The sequence below is a fragment of the Bufo bufo genome, chromosome 4 (assembly GCF_905171765.1).
Source record: "Bufo bufo chromosome 4, aBufBuf1.1, whole genome shotgun sequence".
Taxonomy (NCBI): Eukaryota; Metazoa; Chordata; class Amphibia; order Anura; family Bufonidae; genus Bufo; species Bufo bufo.
In genome coordinates, this window is record NC_053392.1 from 446901459 (window position 1) to 446924728 (window position 23270).

Below are 23270 nucleotides of genomic sequence, written 5' to 3' on the forward strand. Positions count from 1 at the left end.
TGTTGGACTCATTTATTCAGGGCAACTTGTATTTTTTTATTGGTACCATTTTGGGATACATATGGCTTTTTAAACACTTTTTATAAAAAATTTTGAGAGTCTTGGCCAAAGAAATTTCAATTCTGTCAATTTTTTTTTCTGGAGTTCACTATGCAATATAAATTACATATGAATGTCATTCTTTCACTTGATATGACTATGCCATATCAAGGAAATGGCCAGGATCGGAGTTAGGTCTGATCTTGGCCATTTCAGTGTGAGCCAGGCTGTTTATTATGATAGGCTCCAACTAAAGATAGCATGGGCTTAGCTTCTGAGTTGAGTGCCTCATGTTATGCTCTTGCTTGTAATGTGTGTGGCTACAACACCTGAACTGAGTAATAAATATTACTACTTGTAATTCACCTGTATATGTACAGTACACATTAACCCCTTCCTGCTGCATCTATTTTCCAATTTTGCAATTTTTTTTTTTACTGACTGCCTTCCAAAAGCCATAACTTTTTTTCCATTTACATTTTTTTTTCTGGGACAAGTTGTACGCTGCACCATTTAATAATTCATATGATGTATATGATTTATATTGTTTTTATGTTTCATAAAAAACTTTGTAAACAAATTCTTTGCATCACCATAAATCTGACATCCATAACATTTTTATATTTTTTTTTCTACAGAGCTGTGTGAGGACTCTTTTTTGCAGGGTGAGCTTTTGTTTTTAATTATACTATTTTGAAGTATGTATAGCTTTTTGAACACATTTTTTTGAACATGAAAGTTCACTCTGTGGGATAAATTACTTTAACAGTTTGGCCATTTTGGCATGCAGCAATACCAATATATATATATATATTTTTTTATGTGCAAGATAGGGAAAGGGGGTGACAAATTTTTACTTTTCTTTTTAAAATTCTGATATTTTTTTTTTTATCCAAACATGTCATCATAAGTTTGCTTATACCACAGACTCCAATAATATATTATCGCAGTCTAAGGTACAATTGCATTGTTCCTATTAAGCCCTGCCACAGGCTGGGCTTAATAAGAGCTTGACTATGACAGGCCCTCGAGTGTTCAGAAGGCACCATAGCTCCCACAATTTCATCATGGGTGAGCCTTTAGAGCATTGGAACCTGCCTTTTTCTGGTAAATTACCTCTTAGGTGTCTGCTGTGTAAAACAGCAGGAACCCACCAGATATGGAACCCTCTCAGATTCTGAGTGGGCGCCATCTTAAAGAGAACCTGCCACTACAGAATGCAGTGCAGTCAGCAGGTAGCATGCTATACAGTACAGCAGAAAAACATGAGTTGATTGTTATATAGTTTTGTGGGAAACGATTAATTAAAACTTGTAGTTTATACATTTATATGTCTGATTTTTGTGAACTTAAGACAATCCTCTTGAAGAGCAGAGGTAGTGTTATCAGTCCCTGATAACACCTCCTCCCTGTACAACTGAAGTCAGAAAAAGCATGATTTAAAGGGAATCTGCCACCTACATAATGGCTACTAAAGTAAAGCAATTGCCTAATAGCACATAATACCTTATTCCCAAGTGCACCTTTGTACTTTAGTAGCCATGATGTAGGTGACAGATTTCCTTTTAAATATATGCTTTTTCAGTTGAACACGGGGAGGTGTTTTACTAAATCTTTTCCCACAAAACTATCTATCAATCTGCTCAGCTCCTCCTGCTCTATAACATGGTGACTGCAGATTGCCCTGAATTTTGTGGTAACGGGTCCTCTTTAAAGACCAGACATTAGCCATACATGTACTGTGGGTGTCAGGAAAGGGGTAAATCAAATTTACCTGTAAAGGCCCCTTTACACTGTACAATTATCATCATGATTCATGGTAGTTATGATTATCGCAACAGTAACTGGCAGGGTGAATCCAGGAAAACATGAACAATAAATTATTAAAAATTTGACCGTGGCATGGTCATATAAATTAAATTATTTTTTTGTTATCCTCAGCATGCTATGCAAATTTTGATCTTACTTGTAGCAACATTTACAATAAGCATTGCTGCCAGCTGTTAGATCCAACCTAATAGAAATGACCATCTGATTTTCCTTGTAGGGTGGTTTATATGTCAGATTTAACAAGGGAATGGTAAAGCAAATGTTTATTATTTTGGTCAACTGTAGTAGCAACATGATATAGCAATTATTAGATAACATATAAGGACAACCATAAACATATTGTATAAACATATTACTCTATTGCATTCTGAACAGTTGTGCTTTCAGTCATATTTAGTACATTTGTCTCTTGAGCACTCATTTTCTGTTTTCTGTATTCTAAATACTCAAGCACAAGATAAAGGATCATCCCAATCAATAAGATGGAAAGTATTACATATAGCTTTACAGAAATACACAAAAAGTTACTGTATGCAAATGCAATAACAAAGCCAACAGATTCCCAGAGACGATAATTTGCGAAAGCAGCTTCTTTGTGGTCCTCAAATAGCACTCCATAAAAAGCTGCAAGAAAAGGAATGAAAAAATGTTTATTTCAAGTCCATATACAACATGATATTTGTATATGACATCATGCATATTAAAATGTTTTATATATCTATCAGGTGTATCATTATCCAGCTAAAAGATTGCTTCAAAATTAAACAGTGTAGACAGAAACATTTAGTGGTGCCCTTAAAAGGGTTTTCCATCACATAAACAGATGGCCTTTCCTTGAGTGGTGGTCTGACATTCAGGCACCTTCAGATAAGTGAATACAAAAGTGAAGACAGTCGGCACTCCCCTTGCAGAGTCGTGGTGCTCGCGTCCTGGGTAAGAAAAACCCACTTATGATATGGAACAAAAGACCGGCACTTCACTTCTTGTCAATCTTTACTTTATTGAAGCATGGAGGAACAGTGCTGATGCGACACGTGTTTCGGCTCAAATACGAGCCTTTGTCAAGCATAGTAAATTACTGCATGAAACACATTAAAATAGTGCGCCCATATCGGCGTCCAACGTGATGACGTCACATCACCATGGAAACAAAGATACACAAAACATGAAGCGCAACAATTACAAAACATTGTTGCAACATGGTCCCGATGCTGTTAAACATGTAATTCAATTGAATCTTATAGCTTTAATTAGAGTGGGTTTTACAGAAGAAAGGAGTTAGCAAATAGCATGAGATACAGAAATACAGCAAATACAATTATTGAAATAATTATCCTGAGAAATAAATCTCCTACAGACTACATATAACTTAAGGGTATCATATCTTGTTGCTTTTTTCATTTTTTCATTTTCTCTGTGACTAGACAAATACAAAATATGTATTAAAATACAATGACAACTATTGTCTATTGCAAGAATGAAGAAAAAAAACTTATATATCTTACAGAAATGCATTTAATTCATATTCCCGATTTAAACCTTTTGGTTCAATGGTCTGCAGGGTATGGATCTAAAAACATTCACGTTTTTTGAGTAATAGCAACCTGTTGCCACCTCTACGTGGTGGCAGCACCTGCTCGATGATCTGGAATCTTAGTTGTGAAACATTGTGAGAACATCTGTCAAAATGATAAGGAATAGGCAACAGCAGATTTTTCTTACGTATAGTGGATTTATGATTGCTGAACCTATCCTTCATTCTGACAGATGTCTCACCAATGTACAACAAGCCACAAGGGCACTTTAACAGATACACAACGTAGTTGTTATCACAGGTAAAAAAAACCTTTAAAGGAAATTTTTTACCAGTGTGTGGATGGGAAAAGGATTCACCCTTAATTACCGCAGAACAGTGAACACACTGCAAACAAGGAAAATTGCCCCTTTTTGGTGTGGAAAGAAAAAGTTGACGAGGCATATTCATGGTACCACCTATGTCTGCTTTAACAATGGTATCTCTAATATTTTTAGTTCTCTTGTAGCAGATCATAGGTATATCATGAAATTCGACAACATCTGGGTTTTCTGAAAACCAAAAAAACAACGGATGACGGAACGTATGGCATCCATTTTTTTTGCGGAACCGTTTTTTGTGCGCAATAATTGTAATAATGCCTATCCTTGTCCGCAAACTAGAAAAAAATAGGACATACACTATTTTTTTGCGGGGCAACGGAACGGACATACTGATACGCTGTCCGCATCAGTACGATCAGGGATGGACGAATGAAACATCCGAAGTCAATTTGCATAAAACTTTGTTCCAATACTGTACGGAGCAGCAGCTCTGTACAGTATTAGAATGTATTGGCTCCGATGAGCCAAAGTTATTACTTTGCGAAGTCTCGCAAAACTTCAGGTAATAACTAGTGATGAGCGGCATAGGCAATATTCGTTTTCACAATATTTCTTAAATTTATGGCTTAATATTCGCCGTAAATTCGCAAATTCTAGAATTTACGATCTCCAGTCATTATTTTTCTTGATTGCGAAAATCGGCAATGTAGTTTTGCTACATTTCAAAAGCTCCTAGAAGTTTCCTGAGACTGGAGAAAATGGTTGGCAGCAACTTTCGTGACTGTGAGGATGAACTCCACTGTAATTTTACATTACAGCTGTAATGGTGCAGAACCCCAGCAACCAGACAGAGGTCAAATAATAGTGGATTTATTAAATAAACGGCAGTACAGTCTAAACCAGTAAGCATATATAGGTAACCAACCCGAAAAATAACCTGTGCAGGGAAACACCAAGGTGACAGCCAGTGACCAGGCCAAAGTTCTTATGCGCACTATTAGGCCTCATGCACACGACCGTTGTGTGTTTTGCAAAACACGGATCGCGTCCGTGTGCGGTCCACAATTTTCAGAACAGCACGGACAGCCATTGATATAACTGCCTATTCTTGTCCGCAAAATGGACAAGAATAGGACAGTTTATATTTTATTTGCGGGCCACAAAACGGAGCAACAGATGCGGACAGCACACTCCCCATTGAAGTGAATAGGTCCGCATCCGAGCAGCAAAAACTGCGGCTCAGTGGCGGACCAAAACAATGGTCGTGTGCATGAGGCCTTAGTCTGTGTAACGTGGTACCTAGGGATGAGACATCAGGATTTCCAGGGTCCGATCCAAGGTCATACACGAGACAAACTGTTCAGCAAAGAACATCTCACCCAGCCTGAGATGGATGTCCTTGCTAAACGGTTGAATTTCGCAATCACACCAAGAACCATACCAATAGTTGATATTATTTCAGCCACTGAAGCCTCAATCCACAGCAACAAAGTACCACAGGGTGAGGCTGAACAACTTCGCCTTAAAGTGTCTGCAGCTCTGGCCAGTGCCAAACCACCTCCTTCAAACTTGACTAGAGAAGAAAGGAAGGCGGTTACATCCCTGAAGAAAGACGCAAACATCACCATCCTGCCTGCGGATAAAGGAAGATGCATGGTTGTACTTAATACATCTGACTACGATGCCAAGGTGACCACACTCCTGGATGATAACAACACATATGAGGCCCTAAGACGAGATCCAACCAGTGGCTACAAGAAGAAGATTATAGAACTACTACAACAACTAGAAAAGGACAAAATCATTGATCGGGCCATGTATCATCGCCTCTACCCTGGGGAAGCCCCTCCATGTATTTATGGACTTCCTAAGATACATAAGGATGGGACCCCTCTCAGGACGATTGTCAGCAGCATCAACTCTGTGACCTACAATGTGGCAAAATACTTAGCCAGAATCCTAGCGCCCTTGGTTGGAAACACACAACATCACATACAGAACTCAGGATTTCACCACCAAAATCCAGAACTTGGTATTGGGCACAGAAGAAACAATGGTCTCCTATGATGTTACATCCCTCTTCACCTGCATACCCACTACAGAGGCAATTGAAACAGTTGCTACTAGACAACACCTTAGGCTGCAGAACATAACTTAGCCCAGACCAAGTGTGTGCCTAACTGGACCTTTGTCTGAGTACCACCTACTTCAAGTTCTACAAGCAAAAACATGGCTGTGCTATGGAATCGCCAGTCTCACCTATTGTAGCTAACCTCTATATGGAGGAAGTAGAAAGGAAAACCCTGACCACTTTCAAGCGAATTATACCAAGTCATTGGTTCAGATATGTGGATGACACTTGGGTTAAAATTCATAAACAAGAGTTACAGGCTTTCACCGACCACATCAACTCAGGGGATCATAACATCAATTTCACGCGGGAAGATATGCAGAAGAACAAACTGGCGCTTCTGGACTGTCTTATAACAGTGGAAGAGGGAAGGAAGCTGGGAATAGAGGTCTATCGAAAACCAACACACACAGACCAGTACCTGCTATTTGATTCCCACCATCCTCTAAACCACAAACTGGGAGTCATCCAGACTCTACACCACCGGGCAGAGAAAATTCCCACCAGCACAGAGGCCTGGCGAAGGAATTTAGGCGAAGGAATTCAAACACCTCAGAGGGGCACTTAAAACTTGTGGGTATCCAGATTGGGCCTTTGTCAAAACAGAAGGAAGAAGAAGAAAGAGCACCAAGACTACCAGTGAGGGCGAGAAGCATGACAGACGCAAGAATATGGTTATCCCATATGTAGCTGGGGTGTCTGAGAAACTCAAAAGTATTTTTAATAAACATCACATCCCTGTCTGCTTTAAACCCAGCAACACACTGAGGCAACAACTGGTTCACCCAAAAGACCCAATGCCTAAACACAAGATGGAAAACATTGTGTACACAGTCCAGTGCAATGAGGAATGCTCAGAACTGTATATCGGCGAAACAAAACAACAACTACATCAGCGTATGGCTCAGCATAGAAGAGCCAAAACCTCTGGTCAAGATTCAGCCGTGTACTTACATCTAAAAGAAACAGGTCACACCTTTGAAGACAGTCAAGTACGTGTTTTGGATAAGGAGGCCGATTGGCACAAACAAGGTGTGAAGGAGGCCATCTACGTAAAAATGGAGAAGACAAGCTTGAATAGAGGCGGGGGTGTTAGACATCTATTGTCTGCCACATACAATGCTGTCTTGACACCTTTTTCTGGGAGCTCATTATCACCTACTGACTCCAATTAGGATAATGGGATCAACACCTTTGACCCCATGCTGGGTATAATGACCTCTGACCCCATGCTGGGTATAATTAACAGATGTTGATTCAGTAGCATATTTATTCCCAGAGAATTCTTGTACAGTCACTCAGAATTGAGAAAGCTCGTTAAAAGAACGAGTGAAACGTTTTCAAGAAATCGACAGTAAGTCCAGTTGCCTTGATTTATTCTTTACAGATATACCATGACCTGGAAAAATGAGAACCTTCACAGACAGCAAAGATGAGGTATTCAGAGGCAGTCTCTAAAGAAAAATCGAGGAAGGCAGAGATTATGCACAGGTAAGTCTGGGAGAATATGAACCGCAACATACACCCGGGTTGTCAAAACAACAGTGGGCTCTCACCAGCCAGGGAGTTCACCTTTTAAGTATCTGCTAGCCAATCACAAAGTGCCATGTGTCTATTCCTCATAGGTCATATAATGATCCTAATCCCTGACACTTGTGCTGCCTAGGCTGGTCCTTAGATAAGGTACGCGTACGTTAGGCCGCATATCCTTTTGCCAACCTCCTCTCGAACGTGCACACGGAGGCTCGAGTGGCCCAGCATGAATGCACGATCCCGGAACGGAACCCGCAGGTGATACTGGAGACAGGACCGGCCCCCACGTGCCACCATCAGTCCAGTAAATCTGCCTCCGAGAACCCGGCGGTCTTCCCCTCCGGCGACCATGCGGACGCACTACCGCGTCTGCCCGCAAAGTAGTCGTAACCGAAGACTCCCCAGGCACATGCGTGACCTGTCCTGCTACTCCAACGGGGTCCCCCACAGGCTGAGCCCCACGAGGACCCCTGGGGGCCCCAGTGGATCGCGGAGCAAAAGATTGTCTTACAACAGCACTGTTTTTATTACATTTTGCATGCATGACAGAACAATAGCTTTGAATGCAGATAGAATGCTCCAATATTTTTGCAATTGCGAAAATCTGCACTAATGATGCACATATTTTTTTCATAATACATGAAACTTCAAATTTTATCAGGTCTGAGTAGATATTACTGATTAGTGCACTAAGTCTGTACAATGTCTGTAGCATATATGTATTGACAGCAGACAAACAGTAATTCCTATCACATTACCTAACACCCTTACAACAATAAGTTCCGTAGCAGAGAGGAGGGAGGAGGCAGGCCGGGAGGACGTCACGAGCCCATGCCGCCTGCTTCATTCATAAAGTGGGCGGCGCAGGTGCATGACGTAGTGAGTGACGCTCCGTCCGCCCACCCTCCCGGCCTGCCTCCTTCCTCCTCTCTGCTACGGAACTTAATGTTGTAAGTAATACAGATGGATTACACATAATTATTATATCTTAACAATGTAGGTTAGATAAGATTATACTACAGTGAGCGGGGCCGATGCATTAGAATACAGGGACTGCACCGGTCCCCGCTGTCATTCCTAATCCAGATGCCGGCCCCCAGCCCTTCCTCCCTCTGTTGATACACCCGCCCACCACGCTGTGCGGCATGGCGGCGGATATCGGGATTCGTCGGATTCGAATTTGACTAAATTACGTTGAGATTCGAGTCCACGAATCCCACAAGATTCGAGGGATTTGTGGATTCGACGTAGTCCCACCTATATATGGGCTAACTAACTATCTAATTTAATTGGATAAGGATCCAGAGGAAAGCACAGAGTACAGCAATGACACTGCTCTCTCTCTCAGAACTACAAAAAAAACTGCAGAAAATGGCTGCTGGGGAGTTTTTGATATAGTAAGTGGTAGGCAACTTTCCTATTGGTTGCTAGGGATGTTGCTAAGCTCTGACAAAGGTATTGCAGACTTCTCATTGGCCCACAAGCAAGAAGCAGGGAGAGTACTGATGAAAAAAAAAAAACTCTAGAATATTCACGATTATGAATATATAGCACTATATTCTTCATCTTCGCGAATTCTCGAAGTAGCAATATTTGCGATAAAAATTAGCGATTAGAATTTTCGCGATCAACACTATTATCTATATTTAATTTGGTGTCATATATAATGTATGAGTAATTATCAATGCTGTAATACCGGCGGGGGCCAAAATGTTGCCACCGATCCAGGACTCATTCATTTTGATGAAGATAAGTCTATCCACGGAGTCTGTGGACAAACGGGTCCGCTTGTTGGTGATCACCCCACCTGCCACGCTGAATATCCGCTCAGATAGTACGCTGGAGGGGGGGCAAGACTGTACCTCCAGCACATACTGAGCGAGCTCACTGCAGGTGTCCAGCCTGGCAACCCAGTACTCCATGGGGTCGTCGGTGCTCATGCTGTTCGAAGCACCAATGGACCCCATGTAGTCCGCCACCATGCGGGCCTGCCGCTGGTGGTGACTGCTGCTGCTCCTACTGGGTCGAGCAGGCTGGTAGAACAGCCTCATCTCACCCATAAGATCTCCTGCTTGGCTGGAGCTGCTGGGTGAGATAAGCAGGGAGAACTGGAGCGCGAGGCAGAGGGTTGGCCTCCTCCAGCTGGCAAAGCAGACTGTCCCACAGTTGTTGCATACGAGCATCCCGCCAGCATACGAGCATCCCGGGCGGACTAACGGTGCCCCCGGCACCGGCTCTCGCTCCTGACCATTCTCAGACTCCTGAATGTCCACAACCTCCTCAAAAAATTCCTCTTGCTCCTCCTGGGCCTGGTCTTGTTGGAGCAGTGTTGCATTGTTGGAGCAGTGTTCTTTCGCTACAAGGCACTCTCCCCAGCATCGAGCAGGCGGTTTAGTGTCCTGTCGAGCAGGAACACTATGGGGAGCACGTCATTGAGGCCGACATGTTCCCTGCTGACTAGCTTGGTTGCCTGCTCAAAGGTGGCCAACACATGGCAGGCCTTTTATATCTACCCCCACTCCACATTGGTGATGTAGGGGAGTGTCACGGCCTATGGTGTGCTTAGTGACATTTTCCTTCACTTGGTTGCCCGTGACTACGTTTGGTGTTGTATGCATGTGGTGGCAGTGTCTCGGCCTTCTGGCTGATCCCCAGGACATGGTTACCACGCATGCCGTTGCCCATGGCAACAGATGAAGTCTGTATTTGTGTGTACTTCCCCTTTAAGTGGCCGTCTTCCCTTGCCTTGTGTTGGAAGGGTTAACTTCCTTCCTAGTATGTGTGCACTGGGTGTGTCTGTGTGTGGGTGTGGCTACAAGGGCTATAAAGCCTCAGTGAAGATCAGTAGTCTGAGGGGTACTTCAGCCATGGCTAGCTGGAGGCATCCGCCTGTGATATACCATCTGCCAGGGGGCCACCCTTGTGGTCATAGCTTATGTTTCATGGTGTTATGAAGGTGTGTGTGTTTGATCTCTTTATTTATTGCAGCTTATGGTTTCCTGGGTTCCCGTGTGATGTGTGGTGTGTGCTGTGTTCCTTGTGTTGTTGTGGACAGCAGCACTTGCACATGGGTTCCAGGCTGTGTGTCTGTGGCAGGTAGGTGTGGTTCTTCTTTCACTTACCTGCCATTGCCATATGTCTGTTTATGTTTCCCCTTTCTTTATAGCTTGGCCAGTGAGACTCCTGTTCGTCCGTATCCTGGAGGAACAGGTAGTCTTACCCTTCTCCTAGTCCAGGGCCACCCTGAGGGCGATTAGCAATATTAGGTTTCCGGAGTATGAGCCCTCCCACCATCAGGGCCGGCTCATACGGCTAGGAGACAGGGTCAGAATTAGGGATTGATAGGAGGTGACCTGCTCCCTGATTCCTGTCCTGGCCTTGCATCGATCATCCATCTTCTGGCATCGCACGGCTGAGGGTTTTCCCCATCCTCAGCCGTGACAGGGAGTGGGTGTGATGCCCCCGGAGTGCCTAGGTCCAGCAAGTATTCCTTCACAGCCCGTCGCTGCTCCCACAACCTCTCCAGAATAGATGGCCTTGCGGTTCGCCCCGCGGTCATTTCGCTGTGAACTTTGCGCCTTTGTGATTCACTGAACATATGGCAATGTCTGCCGGTGCCATATTCTTTTGCATTGTGCCGAACTTTGACCCATGAAATATCCATCAGGTGGATATAATGTATACAGAGCAGCACAATGATACCTTTCAACTTGGAAACTCAAGAATGCATCAGCCAGTCCAACTCCCCTGACCCTTGGGGGTTACAGCGATAGATAGAAAAAAAAATGTGATGGCAGCATCTCCAATCCAATAAGGCTTTATTCACACACGGTGCATGAAACAGTACACACGGTCCAGATACAGCAACGTTTCGGCTACATAGTAGCCTTTATCAAGCTAAGGCTACATGCACACGATCGTATGTGTTTTGTAGTCCGCAAATTGCGCATCCGCAAAAAAAAACAGATGACGTTCTCTATGGCATCATTTTTTTTTGCGCATCTTTTTTTTTTTGCGGATCCATTGTAATAATGCCTGTCCTTGTCCGCAAGCTGGAAAAAAATAGGACATGCACTATTTTTTTTGCTGGGCAACGGAACGGACATACTGAAAAACGGAACGGACACGGAAACAAACAATGTTCGTGTGCATGTAGCCTAACTCAGAAGTGTTAGATAGGAGTATATAAAGTGCATACAATCCCTCCTCCTATACCCATCAACGAATAAAATGTCTAATTGTACATTAGTAAAATCTTTATTTAAAGTGTTCACCAATATCTCTTGTGCAGCTAAACAGCGTCATCATCCATAACCAATCAGTGAACATATATTACCTTAAAAGATGGATGCAGCTGGACACCCCATTGCGTCGCACGAGAACTCTGCTTGGCGTTCTAGGAATCTTACTGCGCATATTCAGCACAAATGTTGGATCACAGGCGTCCCGCCAATCACATGGCTAGGTTCGTACCACGTGTCATCAGGCACTGTGACGTAACCATGCCATGTGATCTTGAACAGATCACATTGCTACATAAATCCTGCCCATGTGATGCCTCCAGAGGTCATGACGTATCACTGACATGTGATCTCATATTAGTCACATGACCGTGCTACCCCATACTACCACCCACATTAGACTCAAGGCGTCCAACATAACCATGGGAACCAAATACCCCCCAAAATTTTGTCAAGTCCACATGAGTGCTGGATAATCAATTGCAGATATTTGTCAGGTCTTATCCCCAACTGATTTAAATACAGGGAGTGCAGAATTATTAGGCAAGTTGTATTTTTGAGGATTAATTTTATTATTGAACAACAACCATGTTCTCAATGAACCCAAAAAACTCATTAATATCAAAGCTGAATATTTTTGGAAGTAGTTTTTAGTTTGTTTTTAGTTTTAGCTATTTTAGGGGGATATCTGTGTGTGCAGGTGACTATTACTGTGCATAATTATTAGGCAACTTAACAAAAAACAAATATATACCCATTTCAATTATTTATTTTTACCAGTGAAACCAATATAACATCTCAACATTCACAAATATACATTTCTGACATTCAAAAACAAAACAAAAACAAATCAGTGACCAATATAGCCACCTTTCTTTGCAAGGACACTCAAAAGCCTGCCATCCATGGATTCTGTCAGCAGCAACCACAGCCTCCCAGACACTGTTCAGAGAGGTGTACTGTTTTCCCTCCTTGTAAATCTCACATTTTAATGATGGACCACAGGTTCTCAATGGGGTTCAGATCAGGTGAACAAGGAGGCCATGTCATTAGATTTTCTTCTTTTATACCCTTTCTTGCCAGCCACGCTGTGGAGTACTTGGACGCGTGTGATGGAGCATTGTCCTGCATGAAAATCATGTTTTTCTTGAAGGATGCAGACTTCTTTCTGTACCACTGCTTGAAGAAGGTGTCTTCCAGAAACTGGCAGTAGGACTGGGAGTTGAGCTTGACTCCATCCTCAACCCAAAAAGGCCCCACAAGCTCATCTTTGATGATACCAGCCCAAACCAGTACTCCACCTCCACCTTGCTGGCGTCTGAGTCGGACTGGAGCTCTCTGCCCTTTACCAATCCAGCCACGGGCCCATCCATCTGGCCCATCAAGACTCACTCTCATTTCATCAGTCCATAAAACCTTAGAAAAATCAGTCTTGAGATATTTCTTGGCCCAGTCTTGACGTTTCAGCTTGTGTGTCTTGTTCAGTGGTGGTCGTCTTTCAGCCTTTCTTACCTTGGCCATGTCTCTGAGTATTGCACACCTTGTGCTTTTGGGCACTCCAGTAATGTTGCAGCTCTGAAATATGGCCAAACTGGTGGCAAGTGGCATCTTGGCAGCTGCACGCTTGACTTTTCTCAGTTCATGGGCAGTTATTTTGCGCCTTGGTTTTTCCACACGCTTCTTGCGACCCTGTTGACTATTTTGAATGAAACGCTTGATTGTTCGATGATCACGCTTCAGAAGCTTTGCAATTTTAAGAGTGCTGCATCCCTCTGCAAGTTATCTCACTATTTTTGACTTTTCTGAGCCTGTCAAGTCCTTCTTTTGACCCATTTTGCCAAAGGAAACGAAGTTGCCTAATAATTATGCACACCTAATATAGGGTGTTGATGTCATTAGACCACACCCCTTCTCATTACAGAGATGCACATCACCTAATATGCTTAATTGGTAGTAGGCTTTCGAGCCTATACAGCTTGGAGTAAGACAACATGCATAAAGAGGATGATGTGGTCAAAATACTCATTTGCCTAATAATTCTGCACTCCCTGTATTGTCTATCCAAGGAACTGATGGCTCTGTGGTTACTTCAGACTCTGATATTTTGGAAGTATTTCATACATATTTTTAATCTCTGTATAGAAGAAAGCTTACAGTTAATTCCTCTAAAATTACTGAATATCTTGATGGAATTAGGGTTCCGCGGCTCTCTGAGGAGAGTGTGGCCTATTTAGACCGACCCTTAATGCTGCCTGAATTAGAATTAGCACTTAAGTCCTTCCCAAATGAAAAGGCCCCTGGAATAGATGGCTTGCCAGCTGAGTTTTTTAAGAAATATAGCGGTGTTTTATTGCCCCAATTGATGTCTGTATTCAATGATGCATTATTAACAGGAGAAATGCCTGCTTCCATGAGGGAGGCTATAATTGTTGCACTGCCAAAGCCTGGAAAGGATCTCACCCTCCTTGACTCGTATAGGCCAATATCACTATTGACTTCTGATGTTAAGATTTTAGCGAAAGTCCTAGCAAATCGGTTACAAACGGTCATTTCGACCATTATGTATAGGGACCAAGCGGGATTCATGCCTGACAATTAGTCATGGACGAACATCTGGAGGGAAAGTTTGCGAACGCGATCAAATGTTCGTGAACCGCAAGTTTGCGGTGGGTCCCATTCATTTTAATGACAGGCGAACCTGAAAAACCTTCAGCTCATATTTGCACCCAAGAAATAATTACTAGAAGTGCACAAATAGTCCCACAACATGGACAGTGACATACCAGATGTATTATTCGAATTTGCGATCTCCATTTATTATTTTTTTCAATGCGAAATATCGGCAATATAATTTTCGCGTAAGCGCATATCCCTCAAAATGAAAATAAATTTCATTATTAAAGTTAAAGGGGTTCTGGACTTTGTTTTAACTGATGATCTATCCTCTGGATAAATCATCAGCATCTGATCGGCGGGGGTCCGACACCCAGGACCCCCACCGAACAGCTATTTGAGAAGGCAGCGGCGCTCCAGCAGGGGCGCAGCCTTCTCACTGTTTACCGCTGGCCCAGTGACGTCACGACTAGTATCAATTAGCGTGGGCGGGGCTAAGCTCCATTCAAGTGAACAGAGCTTAGCCCCGCCCACGCTAGTTGATACTAGTCGTGACATCACTGGGCCAGTGGTAAACAGCGAGAAGGCCGCGGCGCTGCTATTCTGGCCCTGATAGCCTAACCACAGACCACCCGCCCTGATAAGAGCAACCCCGTCTAGAACCTTACCCTATATAAAAATGGCCCTAGTAAGCCCCTAGGCCCCTGACTTCCAGGTGATCACTATATAGATCTATGTTTTTTTGACTCATTATAAAAGTATAAGTATATCACACCCCTCTGTGTATCACACATATAGATAGCACACCTATACTAGTCCTTAAAATGACTTTTGTGGCCCTATTAGCTAGCTTTTGGTGTCCCTAACAGCCTGCCCCTGCTCCACACAGCAACCTCTCCCTACACTGGCAAAACACTGAATGTAAAATGGCGGCCAGATCAGGTTTATTTATAAGGTAGGGGGTATGTCCATGTGCTGAAATGTCTCAATTGACTGTCCTGTACCACCTGATGGATGTGTCATGGGTCAAAGTTCTTCATAATGTAAAAGAATATGGCGGGCGCAAATTTCTCCATATGTTCGCATGTTCGGCGAATCGCGAACATGCAAAGTTCGCCGCGAAACGACCGCCGGGCGAACCGCAAGGCCATCTCTACTGACAAATCCACTTCGGTAAATCTTAGAAGAATCTTTCTTAATATTCAAAGAAGGGCAGAATCGGATGGAGGTTGGGCCATACTTTCCCTAGATGCAGCCAAGGCCTTTGATAGTGTAGAATGGAACTATCTTTGGGCAGTGTTACGAGTCATGGGCTTTGGGGGAACCTTTATATCTTGGGTTCAGTTACTATACCGGGGCCCCACAGCTAGGATTAGAGCTAATGGGGGGATATCAGAGGCTTTTAAACTGGGCAGGGGAACGCGCCAGGGGTGCCCATTACCCCCTCTCTTATTTTCCATTGCGATTGAGCCGCTGGCATGTTTACTTCGTTCCTCAGACAAAATTGTAGGATTTCCTATGGGAGATGGGGAAGTTTGGGTATCTCTTTACGCTGATGACATGCTCATATATGCAGGGAATATAGAGAAGTCACTAGGTCCTATTAAGTCCATCATAAAGGATTTTGGCGATAGGTCTGGTCTTCGTATTAATTGGGATAAATCCACCCTGTTGCCGCTAGATGTGCCCTCCGATCGTTTTCTCCTTCGGTCCACTCAGTTGCAGATTGTTCAACAATTCAAATATCTGGGAATAGTGGTCTCAACGAACCTGGGGCATTATTTTAAAAATAATATAGAGCCGCTCCTAGGCATTATGTCTGAAAAAATTAAGGTGTGGTGCAAACTCCCAATGTCAGAAATTGGTATGAGTAATCTCCTAAAAATGGTTCTTATGCCAAAACTTATTTATGTCCTACATAATTCCCCTGTATGGATACCTCGCCGGATCTTTATTAGAATAGATAGACTATTTAGGAACCTGATTTGGCGCAAAAAAACAGCTAGGATCCGACTAGATACGTTGCAGAGAGGAAAAGATGCAGGGGGGCTTTCTATCCCTAATCCCTAGTTATATTATCTATCTTTACAGTTGCAGCAGCTGAGGGGGTGGGAAAGGATCCCTGGGGACGTTGCGTCTGCCCGACTGATAGCACATATCATAGGTCATGACTCACCGGTAGCTTTGCTGGAAAATAGTGGTCTCTCTGATAAGATAATGGGATATCCTACACTCAGTATGATACATAAAGTCTGGCAGAGGGGTTGTGTATTGCTTTCTGTACAGGGTTTCACCCAGGTCACTCCTGTGTGGAAGAATCCCCAGTTGCCTGAAATATTTTGCCTAGAAGGTTTTCCGCCTTGGGACCATAAGGGCGTGAAATTCTTATATCAGCTGCAAAAAGATGGTGAGTTTAAGTCCTTTGAGTAACTTAGAAATGAGTTTGCCCTTCCTCATACAGCCTTTTATCAGTTTTTGCAGCTACGACACGCCTTTCAGGTCCAGGCAAAATCTATGTCACTTAAATGTACGACTATTCCACTGTTACAACAAAATTCTCACGAGTTACTCCTCAAGTGGATTAATTTTGGCCATTTATAGGAATTTATTTGTGAAATCAGTGAAGCAGGACACTCTAGTGGTCAAGTATAAATGGGAGGGGGAGGTTGGACCAATATCAGAATAATAATGGAAGTCGATATTGGCATTGACATCTCAATTGTCGCTTTGTGAAGGCCAACGCATGTCTCAACTGTTTCTTGTTCACAGGGTGTATAGGACTCCAGCATTTTTATTCAAGATAGCAGTTAGATCTGATGCATCCTGTTCTCGATGAGGAGTGAGTCCTGCTTCCTTGCTACACATGTTCTGGGAATGTGCAGAGCATAAGAAATTCTGGAACTATGTTTTGGCAGCTATTAAAGACGCATACAATATCGATCTCGGCTAACCCGAGGGCATGTGTACTGGGAATGCTGGAAATTTAAAACTGTCATTATTGTCTGGGAGTGCAGAGTCTGCTTTTCCAGGCTAGAAAATTGATTGCTAAATACTGGCTTAGACCCCAGGCCCCATTGAGGCCAGAATTCATAAACAGAATGACCGATATCATTCGCCTAGAAAAGGGAATATATCTCAAGAGGCAGTGCCTGAGAAAGTTTAACAAAATCTGGGACAAATGGGTGTACTATAGGAATGGTGCAATATAATTAGGCCCCTCACTGTGGAGTTGCCTTAATATGAAGGCAATATAGCGTTATATGTACATGTGTTCATGCTTATGAATGTAAGTCATACATAGAAGGGTTGATCTGATTGGGGATTTGGTATGGTACTCAAGATTGATGATTATCCCTATGGATTTCAACTGAACGGTTGATGTCGTGCCCGTCTCATCGCCTGGGGGGGAGGGGGGTTTGGGTTTTGATAGGGGTTGAGGGTCTTAAGAGTGAATAGGTTATGATAGCTAACATTCTTCAATTATAAGAAATCACATTGATATTTTGCACTGTTGTTAGACAATATGCATAATATGTGTTACTGCTGGGATAATATATATCAATAACAGAGTATATGTATACCTCATACTGCAATATGTACGTGCAATGATAACTGCATTTGTATTTTATTTCTACCTCTGGAAAACGAATAAAAATTATCTGATAAAAAAATATATATATACACTTTTTTTTATTAAAAAATTTGCCAGACACCACCCCAACCGGATTAATCCTCCAACATTCAAATGGGGGCTGCTTCAAATGACCAATTAAATATCCCCTATCTAACTCCATCTGAATTAACTGTGAAATTGCCTCAGGATCTTTGACTGCCGACAATAAATGACTGAGTGTGAAACAACTGAAAATATGTCATATTCTAGGTTCTTCAAAGTAGCCACCTTTTGCTTTGATTACTGCTTTGCACACTCTTGGCATTCTCTTGATGAGCTTCAAGAGGTAGTCCCCTGAAATGGTTTTCACTTCACAGGTGTGCCCTGTCAGGTTTAATAAGTGGGATTTCTTGCCTTATAAATGGGGTTGGGACCATCAGTGGCGTTGAGGAGAAGTCAGGTGGATACACAGCTGATAGTCCTACTGAATAGACTGTTAGAATTTGTAATATGGCAAGAAAAAAGCAGCTAAGTAAAGAAAAACGAGTGACCATCATTACTTTAAGAAATGAAGGTCAGTCAGTCAGCCGAAAAATTGGGAAAACGTTGAAAGTAAGGGCTATTTGACCATGAAGGAGAGTGATGGGGTGCTGCGCCAGATGACCTGGCCTCCACAGTCACCGGACCTGAACCCAATCGAGATGGTTTGGGGTGAGCTGGACCGCAGAGTGAAGGCAAAAGGGCCAACAAGTGCTAAGCATCTCTGGGAACTCCTTCAAGACTGTTGGAAGACCATTTCAGGGGACTACCTCTTGAAGCTCATCAAGAGAATGCCAAGAGCAGTAAGCAGTAATCAAAGCAAAAGGTGGCTACTTTGAAGAACCTAGAATATGACATATTTTCAGTTGTTTCACACTTGTTTGTTATGTATATAATTCCACATGTGTTAATTCATAGTTTTGATGCCTTCATAGTCATGAAAATAAAGAAAACTCTTTGAATGAGAAGGTGTGTCCAAACTTTTGGTCTGTACTGTATATTAGCGGGCATAAAATGGGAAGGTGCTATAGTGGAAGTAGGACTCGACCCACCAGGAGCACTAGACTGCAAAATAGTGGCCACCGTCGGTGTCTGCACCACCAAGCCAGATGCAGAAATTCTAGCTTTGACTGTCTCCAGCCTAGCCTGAGAGTCAGACATTGAAGAAGCCATGGTATTAATGACAGCGTGTAGCTGAGTAAGTGAAGTCTGGATGGTATTCATGGACACCACTACCTGGCTTGGTGCAGCCGAATCTGCAGAGAGAAGATAGTAAAGTTCTGCCTTCCTAGCTGAGGCTGGGAATGGGATTTCTCTTTTTAATAATTCCGCCGTCAATATTAGAATGGTCCAAGACCTCAACGATGGTACTGCACCTCGTACTGTTTGCTAATCACCACTGTCATGAGAGGAGGAAGAGCCCTCAGCGAGAAACTCTTGAGACATCTCCCTACTAAAAGAGATAAATAAATCAAGTGACCAGACCGGCACCCTAAATGACGACCACAGTGCAAACACCGAACAACAATATACCTAAACCTTAGTATGAATGATGTATGGACAACCGCCACCTACAGCCGTGACTGGATTCATATGAACCTACAGTCGTGAACCACTATACACACCGATCCTGTTGTCGTGACAGGACTAATGACCCTGGACGTAGTCTACAGTCGTGCTAGACCTTACCATGCTGAGCCTGTAGTCGTGATAGAACTTGAAATCGAGTCTAAAAACGTGACAGACATATCAATGCTGCGCCTGTAGTCATGACATGACTTCACATCGAGTCTGTAGTCTTGACAGACATCGCAATGCTGCCCGTAGTCATGACAAGACTTCACATCGAGTCCGTAGTCGTGACAGACATGGCAATACTCCGCCTGTAGACGTGACAGGCCTCAAACCTGCTCCCTGAGTATTTGCGTACTCCTGTATGTGCCAGGACGATACACCGGTGTCTGCAGTGACCGTAGAAACGTGCCTGTAAACGTGACAGGATCTGTGTCATGGATGGTGTACAGGAAACAAGACAATGCAATATAATCAATGACTCACTGGATCCACAACTAAGGAACAAAAGGGAGAGCCCTGCATGGACCTGGCAGACTCTCCCTGACTGCTCAGCCTATGCGAACACCCCAAAGGTGAATGGTCGCATATCCACGTACCTCGACTATCTAACACCTGAAGACCCTACAATAGTGAGGGGACACGACCACCGGCTCCCTACACAGACACGGAGGGAGTCAGGGTCACCTGGATCCAGCAGACAGAAAATCACAAATACATATACAGCACCTTGCAGACGACTGGGAACTAGGAACAGCATGCACACACACTCCAGGAAGTTGTATAAGCCGCACACTACTGCATTATGGGGAGGAATTTAAAGGGAAGCAATCAGTCCAACTGCATGACACCTGAGATAGGCTAACGAGATGAGGAACTGAAACCAAAACAAGAAAACTCAAGGAGGAGGTTCTGAACGGTTTCTGTCAGAGCTTCTCAGCTCTCTGGTTGTGACAGTACCCCTCCCTCTATGAGTGGACTCCGGACACTCAGAGCCCACCTTCTCAGGATGGGACCTATGGAAAGCCCTGATGAGACGAGTGGCCTTAATGTCCGTCACTGGGACCCACATCCTCTCCTCAGGACCATAACCTTCCCAATGAACGAGGTACTGGAGAGAAACGCGGACAAGACGAGAATCCACAATCCTAGAGACCTGAAATTCAAGATTCCCATCAACCATAATCGGAGGAGGAGGAGGCAAAGGCGAGGGTACAATGGGTTGAACATAAGGTTTCAATAAGGACTTATGAAAAACATTATGGATCTTCCATCTGAGGAAGATCAAGACGGTAGGCAACAGGATTGATGACAGACAGGATCTTGTAAGGCCCAATAAACCTAGGACCCAACTTCCAGGAGGGAACCTTCAATTTGATATTCTTGGTAGACAACCACAACAGATCACCAACATTCAGGTCCGGACCAGGCACACGTCTCTTATCTGCCACACGCTTATATCTCTCACTCATGCTCTTTAGATTATCCTGAATCTTTTGCCAAATAGATGACAAAGACGAGGAGAATCTGTCCTCATCAGGTAAACCAGAAGACCTCACTCCCGAGAAAGTCCCAAACTGCGGATGAAACCCATATGCACCAAAAAATGGTGACTTATCAGAGGACTCCTGACGACGGTTATTTAAAGCAAACTCAGCAAGGGACAAAAAAGAACACCAATCCTCCTGATTCTCCGCCACAAAACAGCGCAGATATGTCTCCAGATTCTGATTGACGCGCTCCGTCTGGCCATTCGACTGCGGGTGGAAAGCAGAAGAGAATGACAACCGAACCCCCAAGCGAGAACAGAAAGCCTTCCAGAATCTGGAAACAAACTGCGTGCCCCTATCAGAGACTATGTCTGAAGGAATACCATGCAATTTGACAATGTGGTCAATAAATGCCTGCGCCAGTGTCTTAGCATTGGGCAAACCAGGAAAAGGGATGAAATGCACAATTTTGCTAAAACGGTCCACCACCACCAGAATCACAGTCTTCCCCGAGGAACGAGGCAGGTCCGTTATGAAGTCCATGGACAGATGTGTCCAAGGACGGGAAGGAATGGGTAAGGGAAGGAAAGGACCTGATGGCCGTGAATGAGGGACTTTGGCACGAGCGCATGTCTCGCAGGCTGCCACAAAACCCTCAACCGACTTACGAAGCGCAGGCCACCAGAATCTCCGAGCGATGAGATCCAGTGTGGCTCTTGCCCCCGGGTGCCCAGCAAGGACCGTATCGTGGTGTTCCTTAAAAATCTTGTGTCTCAAAGCGAGAGGCACAAACAACCTCCCAGGAGGACAAAGATCAGGAGCCTCTGACTGGGCTGCTTTCACCTCAGCCTCCAATTCAGGAAAAAGAGCAGAGACCACCACACCTTCAGCCAAAATGGGACCCGGGTCTTCAAAATTCCCACCTCCCGGAAAACAACGTGACAGGGCATCTGCCTTCACATTCTTAACCCCAGGGCGGAACGTGACAACAAAATTAAACCTTGAAAAGAACAAAGACCATCTGGCCTGTCTCGGGTTCAGACGCTTGGCTGACTCCAAGTAGGCCAGATTTTTATGGTCAGTAAACACGGTAATAGGGTGTCTGGCTCTTTCTAGCCAATGGCGCCATTCCTCAAAAGCCAACTTGATGGCCAACAATTCCCTATCTCCCACATCATAATTTCTCTCTGCGGAGGAGAGTTTCTTCGAGAAAAAGGCACACGGTTGCCATTTGGCAGGAGAGGAACCCTGAGACAAGACCGCACCCACCCCTACCTCAGAAGCATCAACCTCAACTATGAAGGGTAAAGAAATATCAGGTTGTACCAGGATGGGAGCGGAAGCAAAACTCTCCTTGATATTAGAAAAGGCCTTACGCGCCTCTACCGACCAGGAAGAAAAATCTACCCCCTTTCTGGTCATATCAGTGAGTGGTTTAACAACAGAGGAATAATTCAAAATAAACTTCCTGTAATAATTGGCAAAGCCCAAAAAACGCATCAGCGCCTTCTGATTCTCAGGAAGCTCCCACTCAAGCACAGCGCGGACCTTCTCGGGGTCCATGCGAAAACCAGAAGCGGAGAGAAGAAACCCCAGAAATTTAATTTCTGGAACCGTAAACACACATTTTTCCAGTTTTGCATATCATTTATTCTCCCGCAGGATGAGCAAGACCTGACGTAGGTGTTCCTTATGAGTTTTGAAATCAGGAGAAAAAATCTAAATGTCATCCAAATACACTAATACAAATTTTCCCATTAAATTATAAAAAATGCTGTTCACGAAATGCTGAAAAACGGCTGGGGCATTCATCAAACCAAAAGGCATAACCAAATTCTCAAAATGGCCCTCAGGGGTATTAAAGGCCGTCTTCCATTCGTCTCCTTCTCTGACCCTGACCAGGTTGTATGCCCCTCTTAGATCTAATTTGGAAAAGACTTTAGCCCCAACAACCTGGTTAAACAGGTCCGGGATCAGAAGAAGCGGATAGGGGTCACGAATAGTGATACTGTTCAGCTCCCTGAAATCCAGACAAGGTCTTAAAGAACCATCTTTTTTCTTAACAAAGAAAAAACCAGCGGCAACAGGTGACTTCGAGGGTCGTATGTGTCCTTTTCTCAGACTCTCAGAGATATAAGCACGCATAGCGACCCTCTCAGGTTGGGAAAGATTGTATAAACGAGATTTAGGCAGCTTGGCACCTGGGATGAGATTAATAGGGCAATCGTACTCCTTGTGCGGGGGCAAATCCTGAACTCCACTCTCAGAGAAGACATCCGAAAATTCAGAGAGGAAAGGTGGTACAGTCTTAG

General features: G+C 43.8%; 1 protein-coding gene across 1 annotated transcript in view; it reads right to left on the reverse strand.

The window, feature by feature from the left end:
- Positions 1-464: 464 nt before the first annotated feature.
- LOC120998648 (protein unc-93 homolog A-like) overlaps positions 465-23270 on the reverse strand; it is a 360896-nt gene continuing 338090 nt past the window's right edge. Inside the window, exon 8 of the mRNA XM_040429403.1 lies at positions 465-2493. Within this exon, the coding sequence (XP_040285337.1) occupies positions 2222-2493 (272 nt within the window). The 3' untranslated portion in view covers positions 465-2221. The remainder of the gene's footprint in view (positions 2494-23270) is intronic.